General features: G+C 57.5%; 1 protein-coding gene across 1 annotated transcript in view; it reads left to right on the top strand.

Moving 5' to 3' along the window:
* Positions 1-626: 626 nt before the first annotated feature.
* LOC132211298 (protein Daple-like) overlaps positions 627-23,867 on the top strand; it is a 75,440-nt gene continuing 52,199 nt past the window's right edge. The window contains 16 exon segments of the mRNA XM_059656041.1: positions 627-710; positions 1,726-1,866; positions 2,309-2,427; positions 3,125-3,206; positions 3,520-3,556; positions 3,559-3,668; positions 5,335-5,388; positions 8,740-8,880; positions 9,521-9,639; positions 9,896-10,068; positions 11,959-12,104; positions 16,747-16,884; positions 18,426-18,650; positions 18,696-18,887; positions 19,376-19,620; positions 22,494-22,637. Of these exon segments, the coding sequence (XP_059512024.1) occupies positions 627-710; positions 1,726-1,866; positions 2,309-2,427; positions 3,125-3,206; positions 3,520-3,556; positions 3,559-3,668; positions 5,335-5,388; positions 8,740-8,880; positions 9,521-9,639; positions 9,896-10,068; positions 11,959-12,104; positions 16,747-16,884; positions 18,426-18,650; positions 18,696-18,887; positions 19,376-19,620; positions 22,494-22,637 (2,150 nt within the window).

The following is a 23,867-nucleotide window of genomic DNA, read 5'->3' as shown; positions in this document are numbered from 1 at the left end:
TCGTTTTGTAGGCAGCTAATTGGTGGGTTTAGGTGTTGTAATGTATGAACTACTAACTGGAGGGTCTCCGTTCACTGTGATGGGAAAGAGAACTCCCAAGCTGAGCTACTAGGTCAGACTTAACAAAATAAAACGAATGGTTACTTCAAAGGAACTGATCAAATTTCTGCAATTTGGCTGATGGAAAAAATAATTAAAAATGGAGATTGGCAAAATTATGTTGAAGTGGTTAATTTACATTTATAAGTACATAGGATGTAGACATAGACCTTCTATATTTCCTCATATTTTATGTGCCCAGAATGATTTTAAATTTCACAGGGAGTGTGTCATAATTTTTGTGTATTCCAAAGCACTTAGCATTGGCCGGGAGCTGCCACAGCCTCTGACCCAGCTGTGTTCCCTGCTAGAGCCCTTTGGAATATGGGTCCTAGAGCAGTTAGGAATTTGGGGAAAAGAGCCTTTTTCGAATGTGGAGCAAATAGCAGTTTAGAATGTGGTGCAAACAGCAGTTTAGAATGTGGGGTGATGAGCCATTTGGAATGTGGGGCGAGTAGCCGTTGGCACTGCTTGGCGCAGAGCTGGTGGGCTCAGAGACGGTGGGCCCAGAGCCTGTGTGCATAGCGATGGACGGTGGACACAGCCTCAGGATGGACGTTACTGTACGAGAGCTCATGGAGCTCTTTCTGCAGAGCACGCTGGTGGCGGGGGTGAGTGCACCTGCCTCCCTGTCCCATTGCGGGTGCCCTGGCTCCTCTCCCGCCCCCCTGGGGTCTCCACAGACCCCACCCTCCTGGACCCTAGCAGTCCTGGGACTCAGGGGTCTTCACAGGTTTCCAAACTGGGGGCGGGGGTCCTGGCCTGGGAACCTGAGGGGTTTCCTACTCTGGAGCCCATGCACCAGGTGCAGGACCCCCTGGCGCTTCCAGCCCTGGACTGAGATGAGTTCACTGCTCCTGCCAGCGGGCTAGGCTGCGGGTCCAGGCTCTAGATGGTTTCGCTCAGTGGTTTAGAGTGTTGGACTGCCGACCAAAGGGTCACAGGTTTGATTCCCCGTCAAGGGCATGTCCCTGGGTTGAAGGAGGTGATGTCGGCAGGTGGAGGAGAGGCTGCCCAGTGAGGATGAGGCCATGGGCCTGCGCTCACACCCGGCAGAAAGGGGAACCAGGTGGTCCTGTGTGGCCAGTGGGGATGAGATACAGGCTCTCCTCAGAATTATTTCAGGTTATGAATGGTTTCCTCAAAATATAAGATTGTCATGGACCCAACCTTCTGACATAAGCGCTCTGATATTTTGCCATCTTCGCGTTAGATTTTATTTGCAGAATAAGATGCCATCCCTCCTGACCCTCCCTCCCAGGCTTACCCTCTTTGTGTGACACATGGATGGTGTGCGACTGAAATCCCTGGGACAGTTGAGGGAGCTCCCACACTGGGAGGAGTGCTGTCTGTGGGAAGTCAGTGTCCTCCTCGAGCTAGTGTGACAGCAGCAGTGGTGTGTGAGGAAAGAGCTGGGCTGCAGAGTGTGGCTGCACTTGCTGAGGAGCCTGCCCGCCCCCACAGGAACTTGGTGGCTGAGGGTTAATAATGTCAGTGAGGTGGGTCAGCTGTGGGAGAGTGGGCCTAGGTCCCAGGGGGCGTGGCCTTGGGAGGTGGGTGCTCTCGGGGACCCCAGCGCTGGTCCCTGCCCGGCCTCCGCAGCACCTTACCCTTGTGTGCCCTCAGGTGACCCGCCACCAGGAGACCCTGCTTAACCTGCAGAGGTTGGAGGCCCCAGACATGGCCCTGGAGGAGCTGGAGTTTCTCTCCAGCAACATGACCTGTCGCCTCAGGAGGCTCTTAATTGAGCAAGACAGTTACAGGGAGGTGTGTTTGCGTTTGCGGGTGGCTCAACAGCCTGGGGGACGGTGGGGAGGGGCCTGGGTCTGGGGCCCTAGTTATGGTCGCGCTCCTCATCCTGACTTCCCCTCAAGCTTGCGCACTGTCTGTCCTCCTGGCCCATTTCCGAGGGGGCAGGGTGTGGGCACTTTCCCTGCAGGGCACAGTCCCCTGAGACAACTGTGTGAGCTCAGAGGTTGAGCTTGGGGAGCCTGCTCTATTCCCTTGGCCCTTCTTTCTCACTAAATATATCCTCGCTTCTTAAAAACTCCCCACTTTCTCCTGCCTCCCTCCTGGCTTTGCAGTCTCGGCTGCCATCTTCTCTTTCACTTTCTTCTGTCTTTTGGTCATTCTTCACCACGTTCTAGTGCGGGCACTGTGCCGGGCACAGGAGCACGCCGGTGAGACCCCTCTGTCTGCCCTGCTGTAGCTGGTCGTGACCCTGACCCAGGAGTGGAACACCAGCAGCCGCCCCAGCGAGGACACGCAGCCCCTGGCCGTGGAGCTGGCGGACACCAAGGCCACGCTGCGCGGCGTCAGGCAGGAGCTGTGAGTCCTCCAGTGACCCGGTCTTTCTGCTCTTGTGCCCTGTGTCACCCGCGTTGCTCACACATGTGGTTCACTGCCATGCGGTGCAGCAAAAGGGGCAGCTCTCACAGTGCCCTGGGGTGACGGGGCTCTGCTGTGAGCTGGGTCCCTGTTGGGCCCTGGGCTATCCCGCTCCCTCCCCTCCCGGGGCCTGCACAGCAGGGTTCTGCTGGGCCTGTAGGGTTCCGGCCAGTCCAGACCTGTCAGACTCAGAGCAGCAGCCTGCCGCTCAGCCTCGGGCCCAGTGTGGGTGCTCTTGGCTGGAGGGAGGATGTGTCTCTCCCATCCGGTCCGGTGGGCCTGCTCCCCCTTTCCTGCAGCTGGTGATGGCACCATGCCCACTTCCTGGGAAGCTGCCCCCTTCACCTCCCTGCCAGGGGGCCTCCCTGCCTGCCTGACTGTGGAGGGAGCAGTGGCTCTGGGGGCTCCTTCCCTGTCTGCACCTCAGAGGAAAGCTCAGGTCTGTGGTGTAGTCTGAGCGCTGCAGTGACAACTTAAAGCTCACCTTGGACTCCAGAGCGTTATTGCAGCCCCACGTGCAGACGCCCTCCTCACTCCTAGAAGCCAGGACCCCCTCCTTCCCCATTGTGGTCTCCCAGGTGGTGGGCTTTCCGGGTGCTTCTGAGGAGCCCTCACCACGTGTTCTCATCGCCCGCAGGGAGGAGAAGACGAAGCAGCTGGCGGACGCCAGGCATCAGTTGTACCAGCTGGTGCTGGAGCTGCAGGAGGCCCGCCGCAATGTGAGCAGGAGGCCTATCCTGTGGGCCGGGGGTGAGGGGCTGGGACGCCCCAGTCACCGGGACCCCAGGTCCAGGAACGTGACCTGGGACACCTCTCCCTCCCGCTCAAAGCAGCGCTGCCTGAGAGCCAGCTATCCTGGGAGCCTCTGGGGGGTGACATGCTGCAGTGACAGCATGTGGGGCCCCCACACAGGGGCCTGCACATGGACCAGCTTGGCCGCCCCTGGCTTCTCCTGGGGCTGCAGGGACTTGGGCCTTTCCCCAGCCCCGAGGGTGCCCTGAGCCAGGTCCCCTGCCTTTGCCCACCTCCCAGAACATGGAGTTGGCAGCCAGCGCCCAGGCTGTTCCTGCCCCCTCCCTGAGCTGGACTCCCTGAGGGAGAAGGTGAGGCGCGTGGAGAGGCTGGAGATGGAGGCGATGGGCCTCAGGCAGAAGGAGAAAGACATAGACTTCTATGCAGCCGCATGGAAGTGACCCCAGCAGGGTCAGGCGGCCCGCGGGCACTTGTTTCCTGGTAGAGGGGAGAGGGGCTGTGATGCCTCCCCAGTTGGCCCTCTCCCTGCACCCCAGACTGTCTGCCAGTCCCCTGGGCTCCCTCTGGTAGTGGAAGGAATAGGATTGGGATTGTGGCTGAAAGGCCCTGATTCTTCTAGGACTTTCCCTTCTCCTCCTTCATGCTATAGTGATGACTTTCTATTCACTGATCTTTTTCTTTAAGACTCCTTGTAATCTCTATGGCTAAATCTTACCAGGACTATTTCCTCATCTATAAAACAGAGATAACTGTACTAGTCTGTGAGGTTTATACAATGAAAGAGGTAAAATACCTGGTATTTGGGCAAGTCCCATATGAAGCTCTCCGTGGTGTAGCCTACTCAGATCCCGAGGTTATGGGCCTGTTCAGGGGAGGGTGTCAGGGCTGAGGGGGGATGGAGACCAAGACCCAGGCAGGGTTACTGATGCTCTGACCATGCACCCAGCTGCCTCATGTGAGCAGTGGGTTCAGGACCCTCTCTTCCAGTCTTGTTTGCTCCTCCCACCTACTCAGGGAATGGTTGTTCCCGCAGGAATGTTGGTGGCTCACTGCTCTGCCCCCTGGGGAGAAGGCACCCTGGGTGCTGTGCCCAAGCAGCCCGGCCCAGGACGGGTGGGGGTGGGAGGCCAGCTCTCGGCTTTGTCCTGGAAATGGTCCCCTGGCCCTACTGGTGATGAAGGGCATCAATCTGCAGCACAGACAGGTGTGGGGCACGGGCACCCTCACTCACAGGTAGGAGGGTTGCGGAAGGTCATGTGCAAGCTTCCCCAGGCTGCCGCCTCCGCAGCCTCCTGCACACGGGGAACCTAAGGCAGGCCCACATCTCAGCCAACACTCTGCCCTGTGGATGGGGGTAGGTTTCAGGGCTCAGCCTCTGTCTCCGTGTCTTTTCCGGGCCTGTCCAAGCAGCCTCGCTCAGTCATGCAGACGCAGTGACTGAAGGCCTGTGTGGCGCTAAGCCCTGCGCCAGGAGCAGGGGATCTAACACAAAGCGAGACTCACTCCTGGCACTGGGGAGCTTCTGGGCTTTTGCAGGGTTTCCTGTGGGAACCCCTGTTCCGTGTTCTCAAGGTGCGTGCCTCTGGATAACAGCAGCAACATTTTTAATTTTTAATATCCTATTTAATAAGAGCCTAATATGCAAATTGTCCCCTTGGATGGGAGTTCCACAGGGAGGCCAGGAGTCCGACTGCTTGCTATGACATGCGCTGACCACCAGGGGACGGCGTGGAACATTGCTGGCATTGGCAATGCGCTGCGACCTCTTGCTGGCTAACCGGGAGCGGGGGTGACAGGGATGGAAGTGCTGTAAGAATGCGAGCTCGTTCTCACTCCCCCTGCAACCCTCCCCCAGGACGCCAGGGCTCGCCCGCCAGGGAAGCCCCTGAGCTCAGGTGCTGGGTGCCCAGGAGGAGCCCACCCTGCACCCGCACAACCTCTTTAAGGTGAGCCAGGCCACAGCAGCTGGGACCACAGGGGCCTGTGGGGCTCCTGGTGGGTTCGAACAGGAGCTGGTCTGCAAGGCCGGCCAGGAGAGAGCGTGCTGCCCTCCCTGCTCTCCGGGAGAGGCCTACACTGCTCTCCGGCCCACAGTGTCTGGCCTTGCTCACCACATCTCCGTATGGAGACTTGGGCACCATGACTCAGGTATGGGGGGGAGGGGGGTGCATAGGGGCCAGGGGCCCAGAGGTCAGCTGTGACCTGCCCTTCCACACCAGGCGCTCACACTTCGATCTCCAGCCAGGCCTAGGGACCAACCCAGCAGGAATTTCATGCACCGGGCCTCTAGTCAATTAATCATTTTGCTGTGAAACTAGTAATGCCTTACACTTTCCATTAGTAAATGAATTACAAGAGAAATAGAGAGGTCCATGGAGACCAGGCCACATAGAGGATGAGTCACACTGTTCTCCAAGGCCCGTGTTCCAGGGCCCAGGGAGCAGCGAAGACAGAGCTTGCGCCCACATGCTTACATCACAGTGGTGCCAACAGCCCTGCAGGCTGTGCAGAGCCTCCCGTCAGCCCTGCTGGGCCAGGTTTCCTGTGTGCAGCTCGAGCCCCTGAGGGCAGGGGCAGGGCCTGTCTGACTGCATGCCTGGGCCTGGCACACACAAGTCACTTGGTAGTGACCTCACAGGCCAAGTAAAAACACATCTCAGCATGAAAAGACTTGCAACCTGGGGAGAAGGACGGAGGAATCAGAGGTGTTGTCTCCTTCGGACGGTGACAGTGTCGGGTGTGATGGGCAGCAGAGCAGAGAGCCAAACACGACTGTCACGTGGACACCCACCACTCGGGGCCCTCCTATGGGTGTAGGGGGAGCCACAGACGGCCCGGGTGGCCGTCCAGTGTCGCCACTGAGAAACATAAAAGGGGAGGGTGTCAGTGCCACAACCTGAGGAGACAGGCCTGGGCGCCCCTAGGCACAGCTGGGAAGTGGGGGTGCACCAGGGGATCCTTGACTTCCGTCTGCAAACGCTCATCCCACCTCTGCTGCCAGGGCCCGGGGTGGAGGACAGAGGCAGAGAGAGAGTGCCTGGAAGGTCCCGCTGGTCCCATGCTTTGTCCTTGGCTGAAATTCCCGCTTCCAGAGCGCAGACGTGCGGGTGCCTTGAGGGTCCTGAGCAGCTGAGGGCCAGCTGGGCCTGTCTCTGCCCCTCAGAGAGGGATGGGCACTGAGCTTCCTGGGCAGGTCTTGCTCCCAGAGGCGGCGGAGGCTCCGCAGGGGAGTCCCAGCTCTCACTCCACTTGCTGGGTGTGGAGCAAGTCTTGTCCCCATCCATCACAGAAGAGGTGGTCGAGGCACCTCTGAGCCCCTCGTGCCCTGGCACCGGGTGGCGTCGATAGGAACACGTTTCTAGTGAGCTTATAACGTGACGTTCTGTCCACAGATGGGGCCCTTGGATCCGATCGTGCAGGGAGGGGCAGGGCGGGTGGTAGCAAGGCAGGTAGGAGCTGGGTTTAAGATCGGGCCCCGGGGCAGGTGGTCTCACACTCTCTGCCTCCTCCAGGCCCAGCCTTTGCCACTTTAGGACTTGGGCACAGCTTCTCGGGGTCTGGTCTCTCACTTCTGCGGTGGTGGGGTGTGCAAAGCAGGTTTAGATGTTTCTGCTGCCTGATACATGGGGAAGGCTGACACCCCCAGAAAACTGAGGCCCATTGGAAGAATAGCTGTAAATCATTTCGTTCCATGCTGTACTCTGCTTCTGGACACTTGTCCATCCTGCCTTTCCCCAGGTCCTTCAGGGCCCAACTCACATGGCACCTCTGACTCCCCCTCATGGTATGATTCAGCTGACAAGTGTCTTTGAACACTTCTGGGGGCCCCATGCGAAGAGGAGTGGCATAGTCCTGCCCTGCAGGAATAGCCTTGCGGGGGGCGGGCTCACAGGCCAGTTCAGTGTTGCCTCATAGTGGGCACTCTGGGTGCCCAGCATCTGACTCAGTGGGTGGGATAGAGTGGAGTTGAAGTCCTCAGAGTGGGCAATTCCGGCTGGGTTTTGAAGGCTGAGTAGGAGTTGGTTGTAAGGATGACTGAGAGGCTGTGCTATGGGATCCTTCAGGGCCTGAGAATATGGTGAGACTGGTAAGTACTGGTGGGTAGACACAAGATGAGAATTCTGGGGGCAGTGGCCAAGGGGTGAGAGATGGGCCTCCTTCCTGTAGAAGCCCCTCCATGAGCTCTGGCTCACAGCTCTGATAGTGGTTGGGGCTCCTTACCCACGCGGACTCCTTAAGGATAAGGTGCAAGGCTGCTGAGGGCAGTGAAGAAACAGGACTGGACCTCTCCTGCCTGAATACAAGCCCAGCTTAACCCCTGGCTGGCTTTGTGACTTGGGGTTCATTCCTTAATTGACCCAAGTCAGCCTCTTCGTGTGTAGGAAGGGACTGTCCCTGCCTCCCTCTGGGGGCTGTTGTGAAGAGTGAATGTGGCAGAGACAGAGAGCACCTAGTGCAGGGCCAGAAACAGGCAGGAAGGGGGCTGCGAGGTTAAGCCAGAGTCACTGACCAAACCCTTCCAGCTGCCAGGCTTTGACCAGAACCGTGTCCACTGACGGTAGGTGCACGGTTTCCCCTCTACCGAGAATCCGGGGTTCTGGCCCGTGCGGGGAAATGAACACGTGATGGATAAGCAGGAGCTACTGGCCCGCTCCCAGGTGTTAGAACCCGTGAGTGGGGCAAGCCTTGGAAAACAGCCCGCCAAGAGAAATGGGCATGTCCCCGTGGATGCGTGCTTGCAGACTCTGAGTGCATTCAGGGGAGACTCAGTCCCCCTGAGACTGAGTGGCGCTGGGAGGGCTTGTGGGGGTGGGGCAGGACCAGAGATGAGGGGGATGAGCTGAACAGCTCCCCGGTGTGTGCTGGGCACTGGGACAGGAGTGAGTGCAGTGGACGCCTCCCGTGAGGTTGCCTGTAGGGGCCCCACCATTGTGTTCCACCCCCAGCATGTGCCTGGCACACAGAGGCCATAGTACTGGTTTGCTTGTTGTGTCTTACAGACCCTCATTGCCGGGAAACTGCCCAGAGCTGTTGTTTCTCTAAGAGTAGGTGTGTGACATGTTCAAATAGGACCTGCTATTGAACAAAAGCTCCTCTGAATTTTGTTGCATGACCCAGATCAGTGGAGTGACTGAGAGAGGCCTAGACTCGGCCCTCAAAGCCAGGACAGACTCTCAGCCCCACCCCTTCCTTGTTTAAGAAAGTGGCTCAGCCACATCCCACACCTGTCAGGAGGTGCACGCGTCCAACCACGGAGGCTGTACATGTCAGACACTCTCACAGTGTTCCCTTCCCGAATTTAAATAGTGTCTTGCTGCGGGGATTTTTCCATCTGGCCTGGCCTAATGGAGAAGGGCAGGGGCTCAAAAGTGGAGACAGAGCTTCCCGCGGCAGCAGGGTCATCCCTAGGTTGTTGGTTTGGGCCCAGTGACTGGAAGAGCTGTTGTCATGATCAGGGGCCTTAACCTGATGGCTCTCATGTGTGTTCTTGCTGACCAGGTGCCGACTGGAGACGATTATTTTTCCATGGACACTGAGAGTCATCTCCAGGACCATTGGATTTGGTATTGGATTGATAAGCTATTCGAGCGGGAGGAGGAGAATGTGCAGCTGAAATCGAGGCTGCACCACCTCCAATTGGTAGGACAAGCTGTGGTCACCACGTGTAGCAGAGATGGGGGCAGTTTTAGGTTCATGTTGTGCCCTTCTCTGAGGTTCAGCTACTGGGTCGGTGCTGCTGCCAACACAGTGACGCTCTGAGGGCAGAGAGTCGCTTGCTAAGCTCAGTGGCTTGAGTGGGCACCACTGAAGCCTCCAACACAGAGAGGCCTGATGCTGTGTTGCTTTCCTGTGAGGATGGAGGGGTTGGGCCTCTGTTGCAAAAAAGGGTCTCCCTGGCGTTTATGATGTGGGTTGAGCTGTGATGTGAGTCCCTACGGCCTTTCCAAGGCATTAGGCCTGCTAAGGGGCCACAGAGCTGCCGTCACCATAGCACTTGCTCTAAAGCCCTGCGCTGTACGTCACTTTGTTCAGACACCCCTCAGAGACCTCGGGTGTCTTCATCCCCTAGGTCACTGGGTCAGCATACCTTTTAGTGGCTGTAAGTCTCACCGCTGGGCCATGTGCTGGAGTCATTTCTGTGCAGCTGTGTTTTTGGAATTGAGCAGGGGCATGGAGGCCCTTCATCCTGAGGGAATGAGGACAGATGCACGGGGGCCGGGGCTTTTCCAGAGCGTGCCCCAGTCCACATCCTCACCCCCACCCCCACTTCCTGCACTAGGCCCGGGACACAGACCAGAAATGCCTTGAGGAGCTGCGGGAAGAGATCATGGCCCTCAAGACTGCACAAGGGCAGAGTGTGGAGGAGCCCGCCCACCTGCACTGGGAGCTGGAGCAGCTGTCAGAGGGTAAGCAGCAGCCCCTGGTGGCTGAGAGCCAGCCTGGCTGTGGATCCTCTCTTACCCAGGGAGCTGAGCCCTTGGCTCTGAAACTCATGTGTCAGCCCTTCCTCTACCCAAGTAAATAGGGTTTTATTGAAGGGCCATTTGGAACTGTGTCATTGCAATTCTCCCCAAGAACATGAAGGGCCTGGCCACCTTGAGTCAGGCCGCGAAATGCGAAGGAAGTGCTGCCAGTTTTCTCAGCTTCCATTCAGCCAGTGCCAGGAGCTTCCAGGTGACAGCACGCTGATGCCCAGGGGGGTCTTCGATCTGTCGGGGGAGGAGTGGAAGCTCGGGATGCAGGAGGCGTCCCCAGTGGTCACTCGCCTCCATGATAGTTGTACCCGGGGCATGGTTTCCTCCGTCGATTTCATCATCGGACAGATGGGTATGGTCTGCTCTCCGTCTTCCTGGGCTGGGGCTGCTCAGTGGCTGCTGTTCAGGGGACCCAGGCCTCTTCCACGCCCTCTGGTGTTGGCCCCCTCCCAGCCCCCAGAGGAGGTGAGGGGTGGCCAGGAAACTGGGTGTGGTGGCCGGCGGTGCAGCAGGAGCCTCAGCACCTGGCAAACAACAAGCCAGTTCCTGTGTCCAATAATAGCACACGTGCACCTGAGAGTGCAGGTTAGGGTTTGCTTAGAGCTCTGCAGAGCCAGGAGGGCCTTAGGTTGGTTTGGGGAGGGGCTGCTATTTCAATTCTGAGCAACATTCCTCAGCGTCATGGAAAGGCTGTTGAAAGCAGCTGGGTATTCCTTCTCTTCAAGGCGTCCCATCCACTGCAAACCTAAAATCAGTTCACTGAACTGCGAGTCTGTGTGAGAAGTTAGTTCTTTCCGTGGTTTGGTGTCTCCCCAGTCCTGGGAACCCAGGCTCTGGGAGTTCAGGTTCCTGGGGAGCACACTGCCCCCTGGTGGGACACAGAAGTGGTGCCAGCTGGCAGGGCCTGGCTCAGACCAGATGTGCTTGTTAGAGACCAAGGTGGCTGATGGGGTTGGAAAGCCTCCCTGATCCAGATGCTCAGTGCAGCTCGTGAGGCCTTTAGGGTCAGTGACTGACTTCTTCTTCGTGTTCCCAACTCCTACTGCTCAGCTGGCAGCTCACGAACAAAGCGTGAACGTACTTTGTGTGGTTGGGGTGGTGGCTTCTTGAGTCAGAAAGGCCTGGTTTAAAGTCCTGGCTCCTATACGTGTTAGCCAGGTGACCTCTTCTGCACCTCAGTTTTCTTATCTGAAAAATGGGGGTAATGAAGCTGCCTCACAGGATTGCTATGGGTATCTTGTGAGAGGAGGCAGTGAAGCATTAGGCTGTGCCTGGCCCACGGGGCGCCAACAAAGGATCGATGTTCTCCTCGCCCTTGTCTTATCCAAAGATACCCATTGCTCTGCTTCTTGGGGTGCTCGTGAGCAGCCCTACTAGCAGTACAGTGTGATAAGGCTCCCAGAGCTGAGTGTGTGGCCTGGAGAGACAGGCGAGGGAACAACCCTGACCCCTCGGACAGTCATGGTTTCCTCCTGAACAAGCCCCGGGACGTTCCCAAAGTCACGCACCTGCCTGCGGCAGGGAGGGGCCGCGAACTCCCATTCTTCTCAGGTCTGTGCTCCCTTTCTGTTCCGCATTGAAGCTGTTTAAAAGCAAAGGAGGACATTGCCTTTTTCTACCTTATGTTTTCATCTCACTTAGAATTTTAAAAGCAATTTGGATACACTGTCTCATTCTCTTTCAATGCAACTGTGAAAGTACAAAATGAAATCTCTGACTGAAGGACCTTACCCAGAGATGGCGAGTACTGGGCATATGCGCCCCATAGCCTCTTCCACCCACAGACATGCGGTCAATGATCGTGTCCCCGCTACACCTTCGGCTGAGCCACCTGGATTCCCACCACTCTGAGTCTGGCACAGAGAGCTCACTCTCTTTGCCATCTCCGTTAGTCTCTGAAATCCTTGGCTTGACGGTCAGGTTAAAATGTGGCAGAAAGTGGTGCCAGCAATTCCACTGTCTTGAACGTTTGCATTGGCTTCTCTCTACCATCACCTGCTTTCTTCTTAAGCTCTGCTTGCTCCCCTAACAAACCCAGCTGAGCCAGCAGAGGGGCCATAACCGCCCGAGGAACCCTCAGGTGCAGACAGCAACAGCACCCTGGGAAAAAGGAAGGGCACCCAGCTGACCATCCCAGACCCTCAAGCCTAGGGCTCAGGGTGATGGCCATCTCAGGGCTGGGGGCAGAGAGCAGAAGCTGAGGCCCCTGGAATATGGGCTCTGACTCCACTTTGCTCTTCAGCCTCCAGCTGCTTCCTGAAGCTGGACAAGGAGAAGCAGAGCCTCCAGGACACCATCCAGGGGCTGCGCGACGCCTCCCTGGCCATGCAGGAGAGCAGCCTCCAGCGCCGGGAGCTGAAGAAGGAGAACCAGCAGCTCAGAAAGCAGGTACCCGTGGGTGGTGTCCAGAACATACAGGCATGAAAGTGGCCAGGGGGAGCACCCAGGTGTCGGTGAGCATGCACAGTTGGGGGACAGGCAAAGTCCAGTGCAGCCACTGTTATGGTAGGGGGACAGGAGGCCTCCTGGAGAGGCGTCACGAGGCAGCATGAGGAGTCCCTGCAGCAGTGAGACCGCACACGATGGACCTCTGTGTGCCTCGTTGCCCTCATCTGTGAAATGGGGTTAGCGATGCACCCACCAGTAGGTGTGGTGAGGATGGTGTGAGTTAGTGCAGGCAGAGGGTCCAGCCCGTGGTGAGTGCCTCATCGAAGGAGAGCAGCGCCCTGTTAGAAACCATCAGGCGGGCCCGGGAGAGAAGCAGCGATGGAAGACTCGCTCCCGTGTGGAGACCATGGATGGGCCGTTTCAGGGCTTGGCTGCTGGTGACAGGAGCACAGTGCCCACTCTCTCCTTTCGGTCGAGGGGATGAGGAAGAGGAGATGGCTGGACTGCATTGCCTTTCTGGACAAACCAGGTCTTCCCAGTAGCACAGTAGAACAGACATCTGGGAGGACAGACAGGCTTACCAGCCAGGTTCATCCTACAGTTACCAGGACCCCATTCACATGGCAAGAAGGGCCCTGAGAGGCTAGCAACAGCCTCCCTGTGCTGGTCATTCTGGGTCAGAGGGCCTCAGTCCATGTAGCCAACACGGGTGACACAGCTGCGTCACGGGCTCTGAGCACACCTTGACGGGTGCCCGGATTCCGGGTGAGGAAGGCGCAAGGTCACTCTTGCTTGCTGACCACCTGGCAGGACTGGTGCTTTCAGGTGTCTGGTGTCTGTCCCGACCGGCCCAGGGGTCCTGCCAGCGTCATTTGCTGAGGCTGCCCTGGCAATGGAAGGGACGTGGGCTGCAGACCGGAGACCTGGGTGCCGCTGGTCACAGCTCTGCTGGAACTTCATCTCTGGGTGAGGCTGGGACCGCCCCTCCTCCTGTGCAGTGGTTTCTCCAGGCCTCTCGTGGGGCTTCCGAGGTTCCGTGACTCACGCTTCTCGTCCTTTGAGGCTCCGTGCGCCTCGCAGCAGAGCAGCGGCCAAGCAGCGTGTCCTCTCCCTGGGGGCCCGGAGGAAGGCCCTCCTCGTACCGCGTCACTCTGTGCAGCGCAGCTCAGGGAAAGCCACCAGACAGCCTGGGTTTTAGATTCATGTGGGCGGGCACAGTGAATGTCTCTGTAAATGGCAGCTCAACCTCTGCCGACATAGAAAGGCTTGACCTTTAGAAAGATGAGAACCTCCAACGGGGCGGGTCCTCAGGGGTGAGCTGCAGAGGCCTGCACTGTAGCCTCTGGCCCAGCTCCCGGCAGGGCTGACAAATGATCTCTGATGCTTCTCCTGCCCTCGGCGTCCACTCCGGTCCCTCCTCCACACACACAGGACAGGTGGTGGCTGCCGCCTCCCCACGTGACTCCTTAGCCCTGTCTCTCGGGTCCCATCCCCACTTCCTCTCCTGATCAGATCCCTGTAGGACCCCAGGGCAGTCCTGCCACAGCCCTCAGAGACCTGTCTTGGCTCTGAGCCCCTGGTGGGAGGGAGGGGCCACAGTTCCCAGACTAGCACTGTCCCTTGTTTGCTGCCAGGAGCCCTGCGAAGGCGGCCCTTCTGCTCTCCTCCCTGTCCTACTCAGCCCGCTGGGGCCTGGCTGCATCATGGGTCCTCCCGAATGTTGGATCGATGGTGCATCTGGGCCATCAGCTAAAAACCACAGGGGACGTGGCCTGACATTGACCTCCCTGGAGCCAGGACAGGCCCATCTTGGACACGTCCAGACAACGTGGCCCTCTGGGAGGTGTCTGAGAAGAAGGGACCAGGCTCAGCCAGGACAGGCGGCTTGGAGTCCCAGGCCCCCCGGTGCCAGCTCGGCTCTCCCACCACCCAGTGTCGCCCAGGATGTAGGCTCCCTTCGGTCTGTGTAAACCTTAGTTCCCGAAGTTCACGTCCTTCCCTGTAACTCATGACCTTTCTGTGGACCTTAGAGAGGGTGCGCCCCCCACCCTCACTTGGCACTGACATCCTCAGACTGCATTCCTCTTAGGAAGAGGGCAGCCCTTTGGGGCCTATCGTGGGAACACAAGCGCAGCACAGAGGCTGATGGCAGGCCCCTGGCACCCGCGTGCTCTGGGGACCTGGAGCCTCCACACAGGAGCCCGCGGCCCAAGCCTGGTGCTTTGAGGAAGACAGGAAATCATCTCAGCCCAGTGAGCTCTCAGAGTGGTTCTCAACTTTCCTAATGCCGCGACCCTTTAATACAGCTCCTCATGTTGTGGTGACCCCCAACCATAAAATCATGTTCATTGCTACTTCATAACTGTAGTTCTTCTACTGTTATGAATCGTAATGTAAATATCTGATATGCAGGATGTATTTTCATTGTGCGCGACCCACAGGTTGAGAACCGCTGCCCTAGGGGAAGGGAGGGCCTTCAGGGAAGGACAGGAGTGAGAGTTCCAGTTCCACGGCAAACAGAAGCAGAGAAAGATGGGGGTGTCCAGCGGGTGGGGGGTGCTGGGGGGGGCATGGGGCAATCACAGCTTTAGACAAGAAGCAGCCATGCCAGATATGCAAAGGTTGGACATAACATTCCTTTCACTGGGACAGATGGGGGGCAGCAGGGAGAAGGATTAACAGTAAGACAGGGAGGGGGGTGAACAAGGCAGGAGGTTGGGGGGCACACACCCCAGGCCCCGTCTGAGAGAGCAGGCCTGGGGTCGGCCCACTGCGGTGCATTCGGCTCTGCCGCATCCTCACTGTGGGGCTCTGGGCAGATCACTGGACTCCCTGGGCTGGTGTCCTTCTCTGAATGAGGGGGATTGACAGCTGTGCAGGGCCTTCCCCCTTAGGGCCAGCTCCAGAGCAGGCGCTGCCATCAGGGCAGATGCCTGCTTCCTGCTGAGCCCAGACCTGGTGCTAAGAAGTGAGGCAGTGATCAGGAAGGAGAAGAAAGGTGTTCTCACTTGTGAGAAAGACTCAGACACATAGCTCCTTGCAGCGCCTTTTGCTGTTGACCCTGGCTGGGTGGGGCTGCCCCGTCCTCGGGTCCCCATGTTGGGGCAGGGAGCTGGGTGTGCCCACAGGGTGCTGTGAGGGCACGGATATGAGCCCCACTGTACCTGGCCCTCCCCCTCATGGGGAAGAAGCTGCCTGCCTGCTACTTCCTAGGAGTCTGGAGACGGTGCCCAGACCTGTGAGATAAAGGCAGGGCGGCCTCGGCCCAGGAAAAGTAGGCAAAGCTGGCATTAGAGCAGCGATCCTTCCAGGAGTTTGTCAACCTGCCTGTACCAGGCCACCCCCAGCCCGGTGAATGGAGCCGGCTCTCGGTCCTGCTGCTCACTGGGTTGCAGGGTGTCTGAAGGTCCTGCCTCCAGAGGTTCTAGTCAGTGGCCTGAGGTCTCAGGTGTCTAAAAGCTCTGAGAGCCACCTGATCTGGATCGTGGGGCTCCTCTGTTTTAGCTTTAGAGCCATCATCCCAAACCAGCATCAGGGTCAAAAGTCAAATGCAGGCTCTTGGGCCCCAGCCTAGAATGACCATGTCAGAAGCTCTGAGGGTGGGAGGGGCCTGGCGCTCTCAGGAGGGGTCAGCTCTTGTTGTACCTGCTCCCTGCCAGGTGTGAGCTGAGCATGTCACCCTGACAGAAGCTGGCGCCAATGCCTGCTGCTTGCTGGCACTGTCAGTTAAGGACACCTGCTCACAGTCACATCGTTAGCAGGGAATGACCCTCTTCCCGTCCCCTGTGGTCATGAGTTTGTTGTCAGTGGGAAGGGACAGTAGCACGGGCCTCGCCTTGGAGTCGCACCTCAGGGCCCACCCTGAGTCTGAATCTGCATCCATCACGGTGTTCAGGTGTCAGGCACAGAGTGTGAGACGTGCGGGTCCAGGCAGTTCATGTTCAGGGAGTGGGCACTGGTGGTTCCCGCAGAAGACCTCGTGTCAGGCCGCTGATTGGGCAGTCGTCCAGGCAGGACGGAGCTGGTCTGGCCTGGGCAGCAGTGGGGTGTGGAGGGGGAGCCACATGGGGAATGAGGACAGGCCTTGGTGGTCCATTTACTTGGAGGGGAGAGGAGGGAGAGAGATAGCAGAGGACCCCTCAGAGCATCTGGATGAATAGGAATGTCACCAACTGGGTGAAGTCCCTGTAGGACATCCAGTGGTGGCTGCTGGCCCCAGGAATGTGGCCTGACCCTCAGGACAGTAGTGGACACGGCCTAAGACGGAAGCATTGAGAGTGAGCAGTGGAAAGCTGGGAGGGAAGCTGACCGATGGGTGTCCATGGCCTTTTTCTCTACCATGAGCTGGAAGTGTACACCATGGGCTGAGAGGTGATGGTCCAGCGTATGGGGAGCTCACTGCACAACTAGGCCTGACCTGGGCAGCGGCTCAGGGACGCCACCCAGGAGCCAGGCTTCTCCCTTCCTGCTCTGCAGCCTTGGCAGTGGCTGATGTACCTCCCCAGGAAGTGGGCAAGAAGGTTTCCCTTAAGAAAAGGCCTGATAAAGTGTTCCGTGGGGCTGACAGGTTTCGGGTTTGCTTTAAAACACAGTTCACTCCCTGAAACGGACTTTTACATGGGCTGGGTCTTTGGCTCCACAGATTGAAGACTGGCAAGTCCAGATGGAAAGAGAAAAGCAGACCAGCCGGGATCTGGCGACTCTCTGTGAGGAGCTGGTGGAGGAGAGAGAACAGCTGCTCCGTGACATCGAGACCCTGAAGGCTGAGGAAGCCCAGGAGGTAGGCCCTCCAGCGCCATGCCTCCCCTGGCGCCCCTGCCTGCAAGAGGGAGAGTCCAGGACCATAGGCTGTCCTGGGAATCCAGCAGTGATTCCCGGGTTACCAGTCTCTTCCCTCAGCTGCAGCTCACACCAGCAATTCCAGCCACAGCAGGGGGACAGATATTGCTTCCCAGGGACACTGGCAATCTTTTTGTTTTTTCAATCTATTTTTTATTTATTTCAGAGGGGAAGGGAGAAGGAGAGAGGGATAAAAACATCAATGATGAGAGAGAATCATTGATCGGCTGCCTCCTGCATGCCACCTACTGGGATTGAACCAGCAACCTGAACATGTGCCCTGACCGGTAATCGAACCGTGACCTCCTGGTTCATAGGTTGATGCTCAAGCATTGACCCACACTGGCTGGAGATCACTGGCCATCTTGTTCATGATTGTCATGACTTGGGGGAGGAGAGGGGAGGTGCTCCTGGCTGTGCTCCAGGCTGTGGTGGGAGAGGCCAGAATGCTGCTAAATGTCCTGCAGCTCATGGGACAGCCCGTAGGACAAAGGTCCCCCTTCAAATGTCCAGCTTCACACTCAGAGCCCTGGATAACCTCCAGGGTTGACCCGCCTCACCCCACAGGAAGTCCTAGGGTAGGCAGCCCAGTGCTGGGGCAGCGGCTCAGGGACGCCACCCAGAAACCAGGCTTCTCTCTTCCTGCTCTGCCAGTCTTGGCAGTGGCTGTTGTACCTCACCAAGAAGTGGGCAGGAAGAATGTGGAGTGTGAAGAGACAGAGGGAAGGCCTCCCGGGATCCTCTGTGGACATCTCATTGGCCACACCTGACATATGACTAACCCTAGCTGCAAGGGAGGCTGGGTATCAGGTACTTGAGTTCTTCAGCCTCTCTAGTATTGCAGAAAAGGGGCTTGGGGAGGTGCTGTGTAGACTTAAGAGGCATGCATCTACCCTCCCCCAATATGGCTTCCAGTCTAGGAGGTGGAACGACAGGTGACTTGAGACGTGTGCTATTGAGGGAATATACGTGGGTCCAGGGAGAGTCTTATTAGGTGGAGGACATTTAGAATCATGGTGCAGGGCTTCCCTGAGGAGCTGTCAATCACACTGAGCCCTGGAGGATGAGAAGGAGCCAGTGATGCTGGAGGCCGCGGGTGGAGGCAGGTGAGCATTCACAGCAGAGGGAAGATCATGTGCAATGTCTGCAGGGGAGAGTGGCGTGAGGGGCGGCCACAGAGGTGGGCGGTCAGCTCTCGAGCCACTCTGAACCAGGGTAAAAAGCACCAAGGAAATCACTTTCATTGCTTTAAGAGAAGATGTGTTTTTTGTTTCTAAGTCATTTGGCTTCTGTGAAAGTGTTTAGACTGGAACTGTCTGGGTGGGGATCTCCGTGCCTTCACCTTCTGTCCATATCAGGCCTTTGGGAAATGTTAGGACGTCCTTTGGGTCCATGATGAAATGGGCATTCCAGGCCTACACTTTAGGTCTCCAATTTGGACCGAAATCACGCCTGTGTCATTTCCATTGTGTTTTCCTGCAGTTCAAGGATCTTAAACAACTGGTGCGTTCGCTGCGGGAGAGTTCACAGACCAGCAGCAAGGCCCGCATGAAGGGCCAGAAGACTGAGAAAAAAGTGCTCCTCCAGACGGTGACGGACACCAAAAGGAAAGTGACCATGATGGAGTGGGAGCGGCTGCAGCTGTGCCGGGACCTGGAGCAGGTGAAGGCACAGGCGGTGCAGGCACAGGAGCTGGAGCACAGGAAGGTGCGGGTGAAGGAGCACGTGGTGCGGGCGCAGAAGCTGGAGCAGGAGCTGCATCGCCTGCAGGAGGAGATCGAGAAGCTGGCCATGGAGGTCAGCGCCCTGACGACGGCCCCTCAGAAGGTCCACGCCCTCAAGCGGGAGAGCCCGGACCTGTTGCTGGAGAACCAGAGGCTGCAGACGTCTCTGGACACCCTGCAGCCCGAGGGCCTGGAGCAGGACAAGCAGCTGGACACCAGGGTAATTCTGGCCTCAGAATGAGTTAGGACGGATTCCTCCCGGTCACCTTTCTGGTGGCTTGAATGCGGTTGGATGGGTGTTGTGTAAATATCGGAGAAATGGGTTGGTAGTGCTGTTCAGGTTCTCTGTGTCCTCAGTGATTTTCCATGCACTTTTCAAAGTGGCCAGAGAGGGTACCCAAGGAGCTTATCCAGAGAAAGGGCACAAATTGCCAAGAAAGGTCACATGTGCAGAGAGGGGCCCAGGACTAAGCTGAGGCCCATGGGGCACTCCGTTTCTGCCATGGGCCTTCCCAGAGCAGCTCCTTGAGTGCAGGGAGAACTGTCCTCAGCACGGCTGGGTGCTGCCTCTCCTGAGGGTGCTGCTATTTTGGTGTCGACACTTGACCTGCTCTTGGCCCCTCACTCCGTGTGGGGACGTGGGGATCCGGAGTCTGTGGTCCCCCTGGGCCTGCACCTGGTGAGGCATCATCCCCTTCTCCCTCCCAGCAGGTGGAAAATTCCACTCTGAGCTCCCAGAGCGCCTCGCTCACTGCGCTCACAGAGCAGAACACGCAGCTCCAGCACCAGCAGCTGGCGGCAGCCCACAAGGCCCTGCAGCAGGAACACGCGTGCCTGGGCGTGCTCCACGAGCGCCTGACTAGGGAGCACGAGGCCCTTCTGGACAAGTACCGCCGCCAGAAGACACTGCTGAGTCGGACCCTGAAGCTGGAGAGCAAGGCTCTCAGTGACAGGTGGGTGCCTGCGGCTGGGGGTGACGGACAGGCTCCCCGGGCTCCTGTCCCCCCTTCACTCTGGCCCCTCAAGTTTCCTCTGGTCCCGCTGCTTCACAGTGAAGAGAAGTAAATCCACCTTCACCCTCAGCGATGTGGAGTTGGTGCGGCTGGAGACTGAGGGGCAGGAGGGTCCCCCAGGGGAGAAGGGTGTGCCCACTAATCCCGGCTCAGGGAAACCAGGTGTCAGCATTGGGGTCCCAGCTCCTGGGGGATTCCTACCCCCTCTTCCTTTCCTCTCCAAACCAAGGACCAGGAGGAGAAGTCACCACAGCTGCCAATTTTCAGGGGCGTGCCTTATCTAGCTCCCCAGGCCTTTTCCCTGTCCAAGTCTCAAAGTCTGCACTTCTGATTTTCTTTTTTTACTTTTAATTTTGGAAAGTTTTGAATATATGGATGTGTACAGACTAGTATAGTGAAAACCCCGTGTTCCCCTCACCTGAAGCAGCATTACCAATACCCTGCCATTCTCATGTCACCTTTACCTCTGACTCTCCATATACCTTTTTAAGGTAAAATTGATGTACCTTAAATGCATAAATCTTAACTTTGCACTTTTTCAAAATCAGGGCTTTGTGTGCATGTTGTCAGCCAACTTCGTCTGAGCTCCTGCCAGGCAGATCCCTGAGTGCAGTGACCCCAGCAGGTGCACCGGGACCCAGAGCCTGGGGGAAGTGAGATGTACAGAGAACTCCAATGTGGTGGGGGAGAGAGGGAGAGATGCGCTAAAGAGAGGCTCTCCCACACTTGGAGCAGCCCAGGAGGGAGCTGTCCACTTCCTGTGCTTGTGAGTTGTCCCTGCTGAGTTCTTCCCAGGCCTCTGCCTCAGCAAGATGCTAGGCAAAGGCCGGGGCTCCCTGGGAGCAGCTGAGGTGCAGGGATTTGGCATCACAGGGACCAGGAGGGCACTGAGCCTGCAGAGCCTGCAGAGGGCGCCTGCTGCTGCATGAACTTGGGGGAGATGACATACATTTACACACTCACCCAGTGCTTCCTGTGGACTCTCCCCAGAGCCTTCCACCCCTTTCTCCACCCAGATGCCCATCCTTCGGGGGTGCCAAGATGTCTGCTCCTATCAGACTCTCATTTCTTCCAGCCAGAATGAGCATCTTCTGCCTCTTGGCATCTCCATCTCTGCCTCCTCCGCACCCATCCTGTGTTCACGAGATGCTTAGTGAGCACCCACTGGGCGCCTGGTGCTGTCTAACATGGTTTGAATGCACCCAGCTGACTACTGATGGGAGCCTCCTGTGGTGCCCACCCCTCACCAGGTGCTGCGGGCCCTACCCTCAATGATAACCGTGTGGATATATTCTTATGGCTGTTAACATGGGAAGGTTTGTACAGGTGGCATTTGCCTGGTCTGAGGGAGGAGTTCATTGCTCTGCCTATGACTCCTTGCTTGGTGGACCTACTGTGTGATTCAGTGGTTTTTGCTGGTTGGACAGATACCTGGAGGCCCTTGGTGTGTCTGCAGCAGGGCTGCAGGTTAGAGGTGGAGGTGCCTGGAACACAGGCAGGGGGCTCTGTATTCATTTCACCTGACACTTGACTGAGACACTCGCTCCTTCCTTCCCCTGGTGCACATGCACTGGGTGTCAAGCCTCGTACCCGGGATTCAGTGGGGAGAAGCACTCGCAGTTTCTGCCCTGCAGGAGGGTGGTTATTGATGGTTGCGATATGCTTGATCCTGTGCTTTTCCAAGACACAACAGGGAAGCAGGAGGTGGGGACCCTAATGGTCCATAGCCCTGTTTGTCAAACCTGGATGAGAAAGATCGCCGCCCTGTGTGCCCAGCAGAGCCATCACCCCCACCTTCCATTTCCCATGTCTGGGCAGCCTCCACTTGTGGCTAAAGGCCACAGGAAGGAATGTTTGTCTTCCAACAGCCGACCAAGCAGGTGTGTGTGTGTCTGAGTCCGCACAAGTCTTGGCTCCAGGCAGATGGTACAAGTACAGCTGATATGGGGTGGGCTTGGATGGAGGGCTGCAGGCAGGGGCTGAAAGCCTGGAACTTGGGTGGACTCTGTCAGCCTGTCTCTGGGTGTGGACACCTCAGGAAGGGGGTCTGGAAAGGGTTTTGCCTGCCTGGGGAAGATTGAAAGGTGATGACTCAGTCTCCACCTTGGACCTGGGGAGGCCCCTGAGTCACCTGAACAGGGAAGGTTCCTGCAGGAGGAGGAACAGCCTGGGGCTGGTCAGGGGCTCCCTCTTGTGCTCTGCTGCCCTCCGGAGAGGCTGTGTGGGACCCTCTGCAGACTGAGACAGGAAGGAAATAAAAGCCCGAGCTGAGGGGGAGGCTGTGGGAGAGCAAGGGCAAGGGCTGGACTGGGGGTGCCTTGAGGAGCCATGAGGGTGTGCAGTTGCCCATGATGGCTGCTTGGGCCCCACCAGGCAAGACTCTGGCCCCCAAGATGCCTGGATCAGAGCAAGAAGAGTCGTGTTCCTGAGCTGGGGCGGAGGGCTCACCCAGGGCCCATTGAGGGGGATCAGCTGTTACGGGCGGTGGAATTCTGCTGTGTTTGCAGTGGTTTCTTTGAGAAGGGCGTGGAGTTCATAAAACAGTGGTTTTGTTCCCAGTGGGATGAAGGAGGGAGGCTGCTTTGACAGGGACTGGAAGGGACCATGGAGACACGTCGGGTGGGAGGAGGGAGGACTTGCCTCCTGTGCTGGAGGAGACCCCCGGAGGTGGCCCAGTGACTGTCCCCTCTCTCTGTCCAGCCCTGTCCCACGCGGATCCCCCTCTCCCTCAGCTCTGCAGAGAGAAGCCGCTCACCCAGGCTTTGAGGTCTCCCTGGGTTTCCATTCCTAGCGGGTGTGTTTCCCTTCAACAGATACAAGGACCAGCTCCAACATAAGGTGGCGCTGGAGCAGCTGGGGACGCTCTTGACCACCGAGCGGGAGGCTCTGCAGCAGGAGCAGAGGACGAGCACCATGGCCGCCGAGGAGAACCAGAGGCTGCAGCGAGAGCTGGACAGGTAACCACCAGGCCCCCTGCAGTGCCTCTGCCGGGATGTCATTCAGACCCACTCACTCAGCACCCGCTGAGCTGAGCTCAGTGAGACCCCTGGTGATGGTGCATTTTTACCAACCCTGCCCTGGAAGCCCCTGGTGGGAACAAGGTAAAGGGGCCTCCAGCTGGTGGCTGGAAGGAAGGACTCAGCAGCTGGGATGGGGCATTGTCTCGGTTTGGACAGTCTCCCCTCCCACAGTTATGATGCTGATGACTGTCCGGCAGGGGTACCTGCATCCTCTCACACCAGCGATCCCATGAGGGAGGGGGCGTGGTCCTCAGCATTCACGCATTCCCATTTGTGAATTCACCTCCTGGCTGAAATGTACTGGTGACCCCCAAATAGTGCCCGTGGCCTGTCATGGACGTGCCCAGAGTGGGAGATACTGGAGTTGCCTGATGTGCACATTTGCAGCTGAGGTTGAACAAGGCCTTTGACCCCAGACTTGTTTCAGCTCTCACCTACCAGCGTCCTCTTCATGGGCCACTGAGTGCCATGGTGTTCTATTTTGTGTGCTTTGGAGGCGATTTTGCTGTTTGAAATGGCCCCCAAATGGAGTGTTGAAGTGCTGTCTAGTGTTCCCAAGTGCAAGGCTGCGCTGGGCCTCACGGGGAATATTCGAGTGGCACACAAGGGTCATTCGGGCCCAGGTATGGTGCTGTTGGCTCTGAGTGTATTACACGAGGCGTCTTTATGTCTTGATGAGCTGACAAAATGTGACCAGAGATTCCCAGGAACCGGTGGGAATAGTTTCAGTACTCACTAATTCAGGGTTCACGTGGTTGGGCAGAACATTATACTGTGAATCACAAGAATTGACTGAGCTATTGTTATCCTTTAAGAAATCCACAGCAACAGAGGAGGAAACAGGCTCAGGGAGATTAAACAACTTGTTCAAGGTCAATGCTCCTAGTTAGTGACACAGGCAGGATTCGAATCCAAGTCTTGCCTCAACCCAGAGGCGTGACCATATGAACCCTTCCTTCCTACAGCCCTGAGTAAACTCAGCTGCCTGCAGTGGCCGGGCAGGTCCAGCAGGTGGGGAAGGAGAGTCAGCAATAGACCAGGCCCTGGTGGAGAATACAGCCCAGCTATAGAGGCTGTCAGCTGGGAGGCAGGCGGGGCTGCCAGGTCTTCCTTCTGTATGTTTGTTGTTGTTTTTTTTTTGTTCGTTTGTTTGTTTTTTTGTAGTTT

This window comes from Myotis daubentonii, chromosome 10, assembly GCF_963259705.1.
Source record: "Myotis daubentonii chromosome 10, mMyoDau2.1, whole genome shotgun sequence".
NCBI classification, from domain to species: Eukaryota; Metazoa; Chordata; class Mammalia; order Chiroptera; family Vespertilionidae; genus Myotis; species Myotis daubentonii.
This window is presented reverse-complemented; position numbering and strand designations above follow the sequence as displayed.